The 14603-nt window shown below is 50.7% G+C and overlaps 5 protein-coding genes across 5 annotated transcripts; 4 read left to right on the plus strand and 1 right to left on the minus strand.

The window, feature by feature from the left end:
* Positions 1-114: 114 nt before the first annotated feature.
* PSV08DRAFT_362316 (uncharacterized protein) lies at positions 115-612 on the plus strand (the record flags this gene model as incomplete). The annotated part of the gene is made up of 1 exon (XM_014227169.2): positions 115-612. One exon carries the CDS (start codon positions 115-117, stop codon positions 610-612), a length of 498 nt encoding a protein of 165 aa, XP_014082644.2.
* Positions 613-2423: 1811 nt separating this feature from the next.
* On the plus strand, positions 2424-4996 carry PSV08DRAFT_409828 (glycoside hydrolase). Its single transcript, XM_014227168.2, has 2 exons — positions 2424-3622; positions 4380-4996. Exons 1-2 carry the CDS (start codon positions 2505-2507, stop codon positions 4879-4881), a joined length of 1620 nt encoding a protein of 539 aa, XP_014082643.1. The 5' UTR covers positions 2424-2504; the 3' UTR covers positions 4882-4996.
* Positions 4997-5044: 48 nt separating this feature from the next.
* On the minus strand, positions 5045-6231 carry PSV08DRAFT_180732 (uncharacterized protein; the record flags this gene model as incomplete). Its single annotated transcript, XM_014227167.1, has 4 exons — positions 5045-5474; positions 5529-5623; positions 5672-6079; positions 6130-6231. 4 exons carry the CDS (start codon positions 6229-6231, stop codon positions 5045-5047), a joined length of 1035 nt encoding a protein of 344 aa, XP_014082642.1.
* Positions 6232-7805: 1574 nt separating this feature from the next.
* Positions 7806-9748, plus strand: PSV08DRAFT_247471 (uncharacterized protein; the record flags this gene model as incomplete). Its single annotated transcript, XM_014227166.1, has 3 exons — positions 7806-7947; positions 8010-8821; positions 8879-9748. 3 exons carry the CDS (start codon positions 7806-7808, stop codon positions 9746-9748), a joined length of 1824 nt encoding a protein of 607 aa, XP_014082641.1.
* Positions 9749-12681: 2933 nt separating this feature from the next.
* PSV08DRAFT_223493 (uncharacterized protein) lies at positions 12682-14480 on the plus strand. Its single transcript, XM_014227165.1, has 4 exons — positions 12682-13057; positions 13121-13215; positions 13268-13449; positions 13498-14480. Exons 1-4 carry the CDS (start codon positions 12844-12846, stop codon positions 14117-14119), a joined length of 1113 nt encoding a protein of 370 aa, XP_014082640.1. The 5' UTR covers positions 12682-12843; the 3' UTR covers positions 14120-14480.
* Positions 14481-14603: the final 123 nt, after the last annotated feature.

The raw sequence follows: 14603 nt of genomic DNA on the forward strand, positions 1-14603 counted from the left end.
GGTCAATAATCAAATCGAAAATATCACTCATCACTCTACCCTGGTCGAATCGAAGAGTGAATACCCACAGCAAGCCAACTCAGTCTCCACATCACAGCAGCAGCCGCAGCCAAAATGCACCTCCTCGCTCCGCACAGTGGTTTACTCACTCTATCCTACGCAATCCTAGCCCTCAGCATCCCCCTCCCAAACCCCACCCCCTTCAGCTCAAAGAACAACATTTTCCTCACAACCTGCACCACGCGCTCCATCCTCACCGACGAAACCTCCTCCTCCGCAATCCTCTACGCCGGCACCCCGTCTACCACCAACCCCACCGCCATCGGCACCGTCGCCTCCGCCAGCGCCATCCAATGGGCCGGCTTCACACGCCGCGTTACGCTCGACGGCGTCGGCGTGTTCGAAAGCAGGATCGAGCGAGGCGCGGATGCGCTTCCGAAAAGCGAACTTGCGGGGTATGCGACGTTACAGACTAGCGCGGTAGCAGGGGGAAAAGAGGAGTATGCGTGCTTTAGAGATGGGGAGGCGACATTTAGGTTTGTGGGGGGGATTTTAGGCGAAGAGACGACGGTGTGTAAGACGGAGTTTTGGTGTGCGAGTTTGCCTGTTTAGTGGGACTGGAGGTGTAGGAGATGAATGGATAGGGATGTTCAAAGCTATGTTCTTTCTTCTGGGGGAAGTGGTCAGTATGGTGTGTTGCTAGGAGTACGCAAGTTGGGTCAGTGGGTGATGCATGATGCTACTTTCATGTAGGGTTGTTTCGAGTTTGCATGGTGGAGGGAACGAGGATGTTTGCTGTTTACCAAGCTACTGTATGGAGAACTGGGTAGTTATCCTGGTCATTTTTGTTGCTATCCAGATGAAGTTTCAATCTCACACTCGGGTAATCTACACGTGAAGATATACTTTATGAGTACCTGCCATTTTGGTCTAGCGCCTTGGCATCCTGAAAGTCGCTGACGCTTACTATTACACACTCCACCTCGTAGACTACTTGCTGGTGTTTATCATTTCATCCCTAACTAGCAGCAGGCTGTCCTGAGAGACGTGAGGGTTCAGAAACGGCTTTACGGCATTCTGTCGGAAGGCGTTTACTCGGCGCGCCCCTGACTCGTCTCCCGTCTTGGCTGGCACCTCCTGTTTATCTCAATATCTCCGAGATTCTCATGCATAGCCATCGGTGTTCTGTCAGCATGTGGTAAGTATTGGGTTTTCTGTATGTATACCAGAAGGGCGAAGATGCCACCGACGGCCGTAGAGGCGTGAGCTGGGGTCCGGATTACTGATGCTTTCATATATTACCACATTTATTACCCAAAGATCGGGGAACCCTGAGTATGGCCATTCAAATTACTGGCCATGGCGCAACGCTCGAGCATGTAGTAGCTGTCATGAACTACGGCAAAGTTAAGGCTGTTCAAGGAATATGGCCTCGATCTTGGTAAGCTTGATAACACTAGCGCCAGGCGCATTAATTTGCTGTCCTCTCACGAACCCCTTCCTGCACCGTTCTCCTGATTCCAAACAGCACTCTACAACAGCCACCATCAATACTTTCTCACACCACAATCCCTACAATGCATCGATACAAATGCGGTAACAACACCTTGTGTCAGCCAGCGTGTTCTCGGCTCTCGGGTGGTCGAAAGAAGTTGTTTCCGGGCCGTCTCCACAAAAAACTTTTCCAATCACCAATTTCTCCGCTGCCAAGAGACGACCCCCACCCATACCTTGCTGGTTCCGCCCACCATGGACAAAGCTCTTCGCTCGGCTTCTTCAGTGGCCCATTCAGATAGAAGGATCAAAGCTGTGCCACCGTTGAGCGGCAAAGGTGAACGAACATCCATAACAGTTGCTTGGCCCCCACCAGAGAGCAAGGTCCCCATGCTTAGTGTAGTTTCTAACTATGTTTGTCTTATTTGACATGAGTAAGGCAAAAGAGAAAAAAAAGGGAAGATTCGCTTCTCTTCACCTCGACCGCTACCTCTCTCCTTTGTTCCCCTCTCCATTGTCTCTTTCCTTTCACTTCTCTTCCTTTAGCTTTTAAGATAGAAGTGTAGGGATAAGAAGAAAGAAGAAAGAAAAGGAAGAGAGACGGGAATTGGGAGACTTGTGAGATCGAAGAAGAAGAGCAGAGAATGGAACGAAGGGTTAAATTACAGCGCTAGGTAGATTAGGTATAACATTACAGATCTATCCTATCTAGCTATACATAGTGTCACGCTAGAGAGTGCCCCCATCTGATTGGGGGGTGAAATAACTGTGATGGGGATGTCCGTTCACCTTGGCACGTTAGGCGGGACCCGCATAGATTAATTTCATGATGGCTGCGCTAGTGCCGGAATTCCAAGCAAAGGGAGCAACTACTACGATATCAAGGGGTGCCGTATATAAGGAAATGATGGCTCAGAACTAGTCCCAGTACCCACGGGTTTCCCTCTTGCTTCCAAATCCGTGGCTCCATTCTATAATCTTTGTCTAATAAGATATACCGGCTCATCACCATGCATCTCCCAGCTTTGACCTCCTTGTTACTGGGTGGCAGTACGACTGCTGGCCCCAATCTGAGCAAGCCATGGTCTACATGGATGGCTTCGTCTTTCTTGTCGAAGAGCCAAAACATTGACAACCACTACGTCGCTGCAGTCATTCACGAAGGCATTCAAAAGGCCGCCACCACACAAAACGACCGCGCCCTCCTTAAATATGCCTCTGACGCCGTGTCTTCCATCGTCTCGGCTGATGGTACTCTCAAGGGCTGGAACTCAACATTCTACACTCTGGACGACATCCGTATTGGAAACAACATGCTCTACTTTTGGAACTCGGAAGGCCGCAAAGACAACAAATACGTCATCGCAGCCAAGGGTCTTCGTGAGCAGCTCAACCGATGGCCTCGTACTCCCGAAGGAGGATTCTGGCACCGTGCTCCTGTCTACGCAAACCAGATGTGGCTAGACGGCATCTACATGGCTGACACTTTTTACGCAACCTACACATCTTACTTTGAACCTCAAAACATAACCGCGTGGAACGATATTGAGCTGCAATTCGATCTCATCGAGGAGCACTGCCGCAACTCAACCACGAACCTTCTCTACCATGGCTACAGCGAAGATAAGTCAACTGTCTGGGCAAACCCCGAGACAGGTGCTTCCCCTTACGTATGGGACCGTGCTCTGGGATGGTACTTTGTCGCGCTTGTCGAAGTCCTAGAGGTCTGGCCCAAGACCCACGCCGGCTACGCCAAGCTCCTCAACTACTACAAGACGCTCGCCTCTGGCATCAAGAATGTCCAGGACGCCAAGGGTGGATGGTACCTCCTTATGGACCCTGAGCTTGCTGGAAGGGAGGGCAACTACATTGAGTCGAGTGCAACTGCCATGTTCACTTACTCATACTTGAAGGGAATGAGGCTGGGACTCTTGGGCAACGAGTACAAGCAGCCGGCTACCAAGGCCTGGAAACTCTTGCTTAGTGATTTCATCCAGTTCGAGAAGAACGGCACACTGAGCTTCACGGGTACCGTGACAGTTGGAAGCTTGAAGGGCGATGCCTCGTACGAATACTACACTGGCGTCGAGACGCTGATCAATGATGGCAAGGGTGCTGGTGCTTTCATGTACGCTGCGACTGAGGCTGAGAAGGCCAAGTTGTAGATTTAGACCCGTTTTATGCCACTGTAAATACTCCTTCACCTTGTAAATACTATATATAGTTTCAAGAAAACTTCTTTTTTTTTCATACTCCAAGCCGGATAGGTTTTGCCGACATGATTTGTGATGTTGCGTTTCTGCCAAGCTGCCTTCCCCGCTCACCAAGCAAGTTGCTAGTACTATCGTCGAGCCTCGCCATGTGTCACCCACCGATCTACACGAAGACGGCAGCTCCATTATATCTATCACCGAGTCTCGTAAATGCCTACTTTTTGCCCAGCGTTAGCTGGTCTTGCATTGAGGAGAAAAGCCCTCTAGCCGGGCAACCCGTCATAAGCTGCCAAAAATAACCGGCAATGCGGAGCCCCTAAGCAGCCCTGTGGGGTTCCAGCCACTCACAAGCCACCTCCCAGCCTCAGATCACCAGCTGCGCCCGAATGCTGGACAGCTAATGGATGTCGGTGGAATGGTTCAGGTGACGTGGGCCAATGTCATAAGATGATCGTATTTTCTGTGGATATTTCTTCACCGTCCGGCTGTCCCTGATTGTTTGCTTCTTCACCGACCCTTATAAATTCCCAGTAGTACAACAATCACCCAACCACCTAGTTCTATATACCACACCATTCACTCGCTCATATACACCCTCTACACAACTTGTACGTCTTGTTCTGCCACACCGTACCTTTTAGATACCCAGCAAGATACTAACACCACCCTTAGAAATCCTAGCTGCAAAAAAAAAATGTCCGTTACACCCTCCGCCACATCCAGCGCCCCGAGCGCCAGCACCAGCGCAGTCTGCAGGCAAGCAGACTTTACCCAGTTCCCGACTGAGGATGCCGCCTGCGCCGTCGGCAGCATCAGCGGCGTGCCCTCCAACACCACCGACATCCTCTCCAAATGCTGCAAATCCGCGCCTGTCGAGGAATTCAACGGCGCCTGCGGATACTACTGTCTGAGCGTCCAGCAGACGATTCGCGAGCTGCAAACGTGCTTCATGGAGAATGGGGCGCACCCAGGCGATATCATGTGCAATTCGAATAATAGTGCCACGGCGACGGGGACCCCGAGTAAGACTGCTGGTGCGAGTCGCACGTCGGGGAGTGGGGCGAGTGCGACGGGGGATTCCAAAGGGGCGGCCCCGGCGGTTGGCGTTAGTAAGGTTGGGTTGGGGATGCTGGGGATGGTGATTGTTTCGGCGCTGAGTAGTGCGCTTTTGTGAGGGGTGAAGCTGGTGTTGTTGAAGAAGGCATTTCAGGGCGTTTTCTGGTCAGACTGGGTGATGATTTTAATGAAGGTTCGATTTTCGAATAATGAGATTTTTTTTCTGTTCGACACGTTTGCTTTGCCATGTTATAATGACATTGTTTTTTTTTGTTATTGACCTAAAAAGGTGTTTGGGTAGGACTTATTTGGCAGGATTTTGCATCTTCGTTGCGAACATCGACTTGAGTGGTCTTCATAATGCTCCAATTTCGGTGTCTCTCTCCCAACTCCAGTATGCAGCGTTCGCTTTCGTCGTCATCACCATCTTGGAGCTTTGTGTGGCCCTTAGAAGTATAGTGCGAAGAGACCATATCAAAATGGCTGGTGGGTTTTTGTGAAACCCCAATGGCCGTTGCAAAGCTTGCTGGGATGATTTTCGAGAATAGACTTAGGATTGTATTCCGCAGAGGAGGAAGATTTGCGACGACGATGCCGACGCAGACCTCGTTAATGCTGCAGATACTTAGATCAATGGCATCCCGCATCATCTCTTGTGACTTGAGAAACTTGGCGGTGATGGGGATTTTGGCAACGGAAAGCCCGGTGCCACTGGCGTAATTTGTGAGCTTGCGCGTTGTGCATTGGTTTTTATTGGGTACTTACACCAGTGCCAGTAGAAAAACGATTCGGACGCCCCATTGCGTCTGCTTGCTGAGCTGGATATGTCTTAAATACACGATAGGTGCAGCAGTGTAGATCTAACAGTCGTTAGACTCAATCATGAAGTACATATGTATTCTACTCACTAAATCGGTAACGATGTTGGATGCAATCTGCACGTAAGCCGTTGCATCACTGACTGCTTCAGGCCAACACTCCCCCTTGACACTGAAATCCCACCGTGAGTAGTAAGGCCGACAGTACGCAAAGTGCAGTATCAACATCATGACAAAGTTGCAAAACACCACGATAACAACAGATGTCCAGATGAGGACGCGATAGCTGCGTCCAAAATCCAATGCCATCAAGTAGGCGCAAATAGAGGCTTTAACAAGAAACATTGCGTAGACGTTGAGACACTGCGTAATGAAGATCATATGTAGTTCGTGCGATGTACGTCCTGGTTCAAGCCACCATGGATCTGCCATTAGACGGCCTTGGCCGCCTTTTGCTGCGAGCACTGCGTAAGGCAAGCAACCCAGAAAATTTAGGATCTGGATGGACAAATCAGCCTGGTAATACCGAGGTGACCGAATAGACATACCACGCCTCCTACCATGAGCCAGTCGCTAAGCCCAAGGTGTTTGTTGATTCTTAGGCGAACTGCAAGTCGCAATGCCGTCACCAGAGTACACAGAGTGGCCATTATGGATGCGGTGGCAATAAGTTCGTTTCCTCGGTTTGACCATTCTTCGGGAGGTGATGATTTAACCATTCTAGGAGATCGAAAAAGGTGAATGACGAGTAAAGACTGATTGAGGGCTTGAAACGTGCAAGTGTTTCTGTGAGGAGGATGCCACTCTTTGAATAAGAATGCGTATCAACGTTGATCTAAATACATAGGGCGTGGGATTATAGGTGGGGGATTTCTTGATTGGAACAGCCTATATTGGTTAATGTTGGACGTGAAGTTGAATGCTGTCAAATGGCAAGCCGTTACAGAATCAATCACAAGCGGCTTCAGTACTGCCCTCGCTGCTGGACATGTATGGTTGGTGGAGCATGCGAGCCACGCCACTTCCTTCAAAACGCTCCGCTGAGCCTCCCATTACAATTGCCGAATCCAAATCGTCTTCTGACAGATTCCAGTCTTTGCAGAAATTATGTAAGGCGTGATGGTCTAGAGTTGAAAGGTTAAATCATGCGATTTCTTTGGGCGATAGTTTTTCTTGCGAGGTTTAATCAGATCCCTGTGTATACTTAACTTCCGCGGAGGTGCGAGGTGTTTTTATTCGACCTGGTGTCAAGGGTGGGGACAAATGTAAAGTTATGATAGGACTACTCACTGTTACCGAAGCCGGGATTTCAACGTGTTGTGATGATAGGCTTTTAACAGCGAATAAAGTAACAGCGTTGACATAATATCCACTCATACTGACTTATAAGAGGCCATTTGAGTACATCAACATCAATGAGTATCTGGTTAGGAGATATCATCAATACGGAATATCGGGAACACGTGATTGCACCCATACCCGGATGAACAGGGGTACTGTTGCAAGTTGAAGCAGTCCCCACGCGCTGCCCCCATCCGGCATAGTCGACTGGCTGTGCCACCCGCAGCATCCAAGCGAAGTAACGCTGTTCGAATCCTTCATGTTGTGGCGAGTTGCATCCTTGGAAGGTGAATGAGACTCTTTAGCCAGAAAGGCTAGCAAGCATTCTCAGTGGTTGCGGCATCCTGCGTCAAATTAGATTGGCACAGTGCATAGAGATTTTTGTCATTGTGATCGAGAATACCTGAGCAAAAGTTGGTGGTCGATACAATCTCACGAACCAGACGTTCCCCACTGGTAGCTTCCGTTTCTGTCTAGACACGGGAACGGTTGCGGAAACGGCAGTTGCAAGCCATCCGCGGACCCTTGTCAAGTATCATCAAAGCCGCTAGTTCTCAGACCCTCCTTTTACAACTTTTCATGGTCACAGTGGCCATGACTAGTATCAGATCAACCCTTCAATCAAAATGGACATCATCGTCGGAGGCAACGCACCGATGGTAAAGATACAGCACACGCCACAGCCCAGAATCAGTCTGGCGAGTACCGCAGTTGCATTGAGTGTCAAACTTCTGTGGCAATCCTAAATATCTTTCCACAATTAATTTATAGCCTCTTTACCAGATAAATTTTCTCGTAGCTTTAAGGCATTAATCTTTACTGGCGCCCAGCCGCATTGGCAGCTCGATCCTCTTGGGCGAAAGATCCAATTATTCGGCTTGAAATGCGTTCTTTCGTGACTCTCTTGCTATTTGGGCTGGCTGTATCAGCAGCTATCACGAACGAAACCACGTATGATTATGTCATTGCTGGAGGTGGTACAACAGGCCTAGTCATTGCAAACAGGTTGAGTGAAGATCAAAACAGTAAGTCGCTATCCGTCACAACATCGTCTCGTAAACATCAATATTGAACATTCCACCTACAGAGACAGTCTTGGTCATCGAAAATGGCGCTCTCAGCAACAGCACCCTCTCCAGCATCCCCGGAAATTCAGGTGGCTTGAACCTCGCAGCCATGTACGACATCTATAGCGCTCCAGTCCCAGCCCTCGGTAATCAGACATTTCTGGTAACTGTCGGTAACGTCGTTGGTGGCGGCTCATTCGTAAACGGCATGCAATTCGATCGCGGTGCCGATGCCGACTACGATGCTTGGGCGGAGCTGGGAAACAAAGGCTGGGACTGGCAGGGTCTGAAACCGTACTTTATGAAAAGCAATCACTTCGACGCACCATCAAATGAGACTACCGAGGAATTCGGCATCGAGTATGATGTGAAGGCCTACGGAAGTGGCCCGCTCAAGGTTTCTATTCCGGACTACCAGTTTCCTGATATGAAGACCATATATCACTCTTGGGATAATGTTGATATTCCTCATCCGCAAGAAGGTTTCTCGGAGCCTGTTGGTCATTATTGGTCGCCAAACTCGATTGACAAAGCCACTGCTATGCGTTCTACCGCACGCACAGCGTACTATGATCCCGTCGTGTCGCGTAAGAATCTCAAGCTATTGACGGAAACGCATGTTGACGAGATCACTTTCTCAAAGGACAAGGCTGGTGTCTTGAGAGCGACTGGAGTCAAATATACGCCAAAGAGTAGTAACGAGCAGACTCAAGTCTTCGCAGCAAAAGAAGTCATTCTCGCCGCTGGAGGTGTGTTTACACCACACCTGCTCATGTACTCTGGTATTGGACCCAAAGATGTACTTGAGGCCGCAGGTGTTACTGTCAAGAAGGTAAGCTAGAAAAACCAGATCCTGTATGCTTCGGCCCTGACATTTGCACATCAACAGGACCTCCCAGCAGTTGGCTCCAATTTCCAAGACCATATTGCCAACTACATGAATTTCGATCTGCAAAACCTAGACACAGAGAACATGGGTGCCCTCAGCACCAACGCGACTTTCAACCAAACAGCATACGCCGAGTATTCAAAGTCACGCACTGGTCCCTATTCCACCGGCAAATCCAACGGCCTCATCTTCCTCGCCCTCCAACACTTCTCCCCATCCTTCAACGCCACAGTCTCAAAACTCCATTCTCAAACAGCTACACACTTCCTCCCAGAACGCTACTCCACCAACGCCCAACTCCTCGCCGGCTTCACCGCCCAACGCGCCATCCTCGCCACGCAATTCTCCCGCACCACCGCCGCCGTCGGCGAAATCGTAATCCAGCCCGGCGGCCTCTCCGGCATCGCAAACAACAAACCCCTCTCTCGCGGCACCATTACACTAAACACCACGCATCCCGCTGCCTACCCCATCGTCCAATGGAACACCTTCCAAAACCCCATCGACGCAGACGTCATGGTGGCGCTCACGCGATTCAACCGTGCTCACTGGGCATCCTCACTCGCACTTTCTCGCTACAGCCCCGTGGAAACCAGCCCGGGGGCGCAGTATCAGAGCGACGAGGAGATTATCCAGGGAAGTCTAAGGTCAGGGTCGCTGCAACCGTCGTTTGCGCATCCGAGCGGCGGGTGCAGTATGATGCCGGAGGCGTTGGGGGGTTGTGTTAGCGATGAGTTGTTGGTGTATGGAGTGCAGGGGTTGAGTGTTGTGGATGCGAGTATTTTGCCCATGATTCCTGCGGCCCATTTGCAGGCCACTATGTATGCGGTTGCGGAGAAGGCGGCGGATTTGATAAAAGGGAGGGGTTAAGGGTTCTTTGGCTTGTGCTTTTTAGAGGAGGAGGGGTGGTGGGTTGACTTTCTAAGATCGTTTGTTGGATAGTTAGTGAGAATGTTAGGTTTGTTCGACGCCATACTAATGTGTGTACTGCGAAGAAAGGGGGAAGGAGAGGCCAAAGAGCTTCAGCACGAGTACATTGGAAGAACGAGTCTTTCAATGCAACCAAGGCTTTTTGATCAACGAAGACTTCGTCAGTGAGGCTTTTTTTTTCCCCAGATAAATCTGGACGAGCTACAACAACTTGGTGATGCCAGAAGCCCTACCAGCAAGTGAAAAAAGGGCAAATTTCTTAAAATCAAAACCTCCTAAATCTCTTCATCCATCCCTTTTTTTTTCTTCTCCTGCATATTTCAGATACGAAAACACATAAACACAATGACGTTGCTGCACAACCCCGTCCCCCCCCTCATAGCCTCACCAAGTCTGCACACATGGAAGCGAGATCCTTCAAGCCAAGCCAAGGTGGTTGTTGCAGAGTAACAAAGCCCAAACAAAGACACATGATTCGATAGAAAGGAAGTGTTAGTAAGAAAACCCAGCCCATCAACTTTCCCACATCACGCTATAATGAGCCGACATATGCATGCGATGTCGGCGAGGTCTGCAAGGCTGGCCTTGCAGACTTTGTCTTGTGATTGGAGCGTCAGCGATTGTGCATTCTGTCAGTGGCGTTCTGGGATTTAACCACAGGGCCAGCTCCCCACAAATTTGTTTCGTGACGAGATGCCTGTGAGTTGTTTGAAATGAGTGGCGATTCGCTGCAAGGTAGGGCCTGAGAGGTGGCCGTAGGGGAAGGCGGGATGGATGGGTCAGCCTCGCGTGGAGGGTACGTGCGGGACCCAAAGGGTGTTTTTGGGTCATGTCGGTAGTTGGGTGTTTGGGCCGAATGTAGTGCCGATGGTGATGTGCTTTGATACTTTTGTGGTCTGAGTTGAGAGATGTGGGTTTAGTGTAGTGTTTATTTTAGGTTACCTGATGAAAGACGGTAGTGCGATCGGGAGAAGTGGTGTGGTGATCGGGGGCCAGTAAGGTCGAGAGATCATCACTTGTGCCTGTTTTGTTCGAAATGAACTGGAAATGCTTTTCTGGGACTTAGATAGTCCTGAACGGTGTTGATGGCGTTTTGTGGCTAGACAATTGAAAGCTGTGCCGTCCATTGACGCTCTGATATGGATGACTAGACGGAAAATGTAATATAGTTCGTGTCTGCAATCTCGATCAGCTTTGACATTTGGTAGTGAACCCATGCCCTCGAACAGTCAAAAATACGCCGAGAGGTAAAAAGGGGGTACGGAAAGGTCTGGAAGTGTGGAGGGCGTCCAAGGAGATCTGTTATCAAAAGCCAATTGGGGAAGAGGAGCTTCATCATAGTAGCTGAAAATAGTGGGCCAAGCTGTCTATCCAAATCTCAGTTGTCTGAGTAGATGAAGTGCTAACTGAGATAGGAGAAGATTTTGTACAGTTGTTGTTATTATTGCTAGTGGTGAGAGTTGGTAGCAGACTATTGAGGGCTGAAAAAAAAACACTCTCTCACAACCACTGCAACGATGATCCCGATGCGAACACGATGCGTGCATGCAGGTCATTGGGAGAGATGGACCACCTGTCATGAAGGATCAGTAGGCTTCCAACGGGTCAAGTGGGTAACGGCTGGCTGACGCGGTCATCGGTCCCAAGGGACAGGACAAGATGGGCCGCGGGGACGGCATAGGTGGAGTGAAAGAGACAGGGAGGAGCATGGGACGTTGGGACGGATGGGCACTAGGACCAGGGTTTTTGTTCAACCACTTTGGTTGTGTGTGATGGTAGCTTACTTGCATCCCGTGGCGGGAGTGGGTAGCCCATCCGATGCGTCCGAGTAGGCATACCCAGGCTTTGACAGTTACCTGAGAGGGAATAGCGCGCATAACGATTCCAGCAATTGCCGTCGACCTGAAGGCAAAGCCGCGTTCAAATCGCCACCTGTTATTTCTTCATGGGCTATAATGGAATGGCATGACAGCTGTCAGAAGGGCCAAGTGGTACCGAGTACCAGGACGGGAGCCAAGCAGTTGAGGTGCCCAGGCGAGTAGCTGCTGTTGGGCTGGAGCTGGAGGAGAGATTTCTAAATAAGCTGAGCGACGAGAGAGCGGATACGGGAAATTGGCGATGTCCAGATTCTGCATTCCGCATTCGAGCGCGTGTAGGAATGGGGTCGTCACACATTGATGGGATGCGGTGAGGTTATTCGCTGGCGTACAGGCGAGAGCCTGGGATGGCCCTTGCATGTCGGCGGCCGATCCGAAAGACGCTTTGCCACAACGGGCAACGAGGCAAAGCGAGACCCTTTGCACTCTCAACGACGACACGCGACAGGCGCGTGCTGGGCGAGGGCAGACACTCAACGAGCGACGCGGGCTTGGTGCAAAGCGGCAGTCTAGAGGACGCCGCCAGTCACCCAAAGTATCGGCTTATATCGAGGTGTCCAAATCAAGTCGTACAACGGCAACGAGCACAGACGCTTAGGCCCAGGTACTTTGCAGGTACCCCCGGCTTCTAGTGGCGATTGGCTACAGACTCATAGTTGGACTCAGCCACTGATGGACCGCAGCAACACGATGCCTGGACCCAGACTGGGCCACTCCACCCTCAGCTTGCGTCTACTTGCTCGCTTCTCCACAGTAGTCTAAAGTACCAGCAAGTCACGGTGCGCGCTGCCCTTGAAGGCTGTGTTGAGGGTACCGGGACCCCTGCGGGCCAATCCGACACCAGTCCAAGCACCCGCAACGGAGCTGCCGTTGACGCCTACCAATAGTGCAGCCTATGCAGCGAATGCGAAGTTTTTCTGTGTATCCGCGTACCATGCCCCCCAGTGAAGGCGAGTTCCACATGGACGCGAGCCGATGTGCACGGCGCAGCTCGAACAGACTGGCCCGAGTCCCTTTTGTCGCCCTCGAGGAGGGTTATATTCCTGTCCATTCCCAGTCCCGTGCATCTTGGACGCTGATGACGCTCGTTCCTCAGTCTGACCTATTATCCATCTGAAGTCCATCTACCTTGTTTGAAGCTTTGCTTTGCTGCACACAATGAGGTCCCCCCCGCCAGAGGTCCTGAAGACCTGGCCCAAGCCCAACTACATCGACCCCGTCACTAGAGGCCCGGCCTTGATGATTGTCGAGTTGACTCTGCTTCCCATTGCCATGACAGTCGTCTTCCTCAGGCTCTGGGTACGGATATCATGGTTGAAGAAGAGCTGGTATGACGACTATCTCATGATTGTTGCCATGATCTTCAGCATTGGTGCGTTCCTTCCCCCCCCCACCAGCTCGCATCAAGCCCCATCATGACTGACTCATCATACAGGCACTACTGTCATTGTCATCATGGCGTCTCAGCTGTATGGTTGGGACCGTCATGCCTGGGACCTGAAGCCACATGAGATGATGGTTGGCAGACAGGTACGACCATGGGTTAGCTCGTGGCACGATAAGCTGATGCTAACCTCCACAGGCGTCCATGGCAGGTCAAACATTGTTTGTGCTTGCATCATCGACTATTAAGATGTCGATTCTGGTATCGTACTTTCGCATCGCACCCGAAAAGTCCATTTTTCGCAAATTGGTGTGGGCGACATTTGCTCTCGTCTTTGCCGCTTTCGTCGTCTTCCTAGTTGCCCTGTGGGTACAGTGCATGTGAGTTATTTCCAAAGCAAACAGTCATTCTGGTACTGACAACTACAGCCCAATCTCAAGCTATTGGAAGCTGAATTCTGACCATCGTGACTGTATTCCCGAGGGGCCCCCGCTTGTCGTACAAAGTGTCCTCAACGTCGTAACGGACTTTATGATCTACGCACTACCGATCCCGACTCTCTTCTCACTCTCACTTCCATGGAGTCAACGCCTCGGACTGGTCGTTCTCTTTTCCGTTGGCGGTCTTATTGTTGTTGCCAGCAGCTTCCGAGCGTACTGGGTCCACTACACACTGTTCAGAACATACGATGCAACCTGGGAAGGATACCAGATCTGGGTATGGACGGCCATTGAAACAAACGTCGGTGTTATTTGCGGATGCATCCCGGCACTCAAGCCCCTGCTCTTCCCCCATCGAGCGAGACAACAGGGTTCAAGATATGCAAGCGGGTCGCAGTACAGCAAAAAGAAGGAGAAGATTACACCTGTCATCGACCAGGTCGAGCTGGACACACGCAGGCTGACCGAGAACAACGACTCGCAGCCTGGGCTTGCTATTAGCACACACCCAGCCCACCACAGCACCTTCTCGGAGCGGCCGATGAGTGGCGACACAGACAAAAGTCGGTTCGAGATTGATATAGAGCAACAAAAAGCCTACATGTACTGATCGCGAGGCGCAGTGCACATTACCTTTATTTAATATTCGCATACGTTGAGCGTGTGGCGTTGGGGTGCCGTTGAGCTAGGGGTTTTCCTGGTGGGCCACTCGTACCCTCGACTTTCATTTTCATTTGTATTTTTCTTACCACCAATATCCTCACTTGGAAAAACCAAGACTGGGCGGCTCTCTCGGACTCGACTTTTCTTTTCTTTCCTTTCCTCTCTTGTCCTTGTTCTCTGGGCGGTCAACTGCGCATCACGATGCCAGTCTCTTCTTTTCGCGTCTCTTAGCGAGGCGGTTAGTACTACGATAGCATGCAATGCCATCACGTCAGCCCATCAGGGCAACGGCCTCTTTGTTTCCCACACTCGTCTCGCGTTCCGTTTCCTGTTGAGTTGTAGACCAGTCGCAGCTTTGGTATTATTGAACACGAGGCAGGAGATAGCCGACAGGCTGAGAACGAAGGTGCGGTTGGCTACCAGACACCCCC

This window comes from Bipolaris maydis, assembly GCF_028858645.1.
Source record: "Bipolaris maydis strain C4 unplaced genomic scaffold PSV08scaffold_7, whole genome shotgun sequence".
Lineage (NCBI taxonomy): Eukaryota > Fungi > Ascomycota > Dothideomycetes > Pleosporales > Pleosporaceae > Bipolaris > Bipolaris maydis.

What these genes read in the sequence shown, in the direction of transcription:
- PSV08DRAFT_223493 (XM_014227165.1), top strand. Translation starts at nt 12,844, where the DNA reads ATGAGGTCCCCCCCGCCAGAGGTCCTGAAGACCTGGCCCAAGCCCAAC. An exon ending in TGCCATGATCTTCAGCATTG is followed by an intron (nt 13,058 to 13,120) that starts GTGCGTTCCTTC and finishes CTCATCATACAG; the next exon opens with GCACTACTGTCATTGTCATC. An exon ending in GCCCTGTGGGTACAGTGCAT is followed by an intron (nt 13,450 to 13,497) that starts GTGAGTTATTTC and finishes TGACAACTACAG; the next exon opens with CCCAATCTCAAGCTATTGGA.
- PSV08DRAFT_409828 (XM_014227168.2), top strand. Translation starts at nt 2,505, where the DNA reads ATGCATCTCCCAGCTTTGACCTCCTTGTTACTGGGTGGCAGTACGACT. An exon ending in AAGGGTGCTGGTGCTTTCAT is followed by an intron (nt 3,623 to 4,379) that starts GTACGCTGCGAC and finishes CACCACCCTTAG; the next exon opens with AAATCCTAGCTGCAAAAAAA.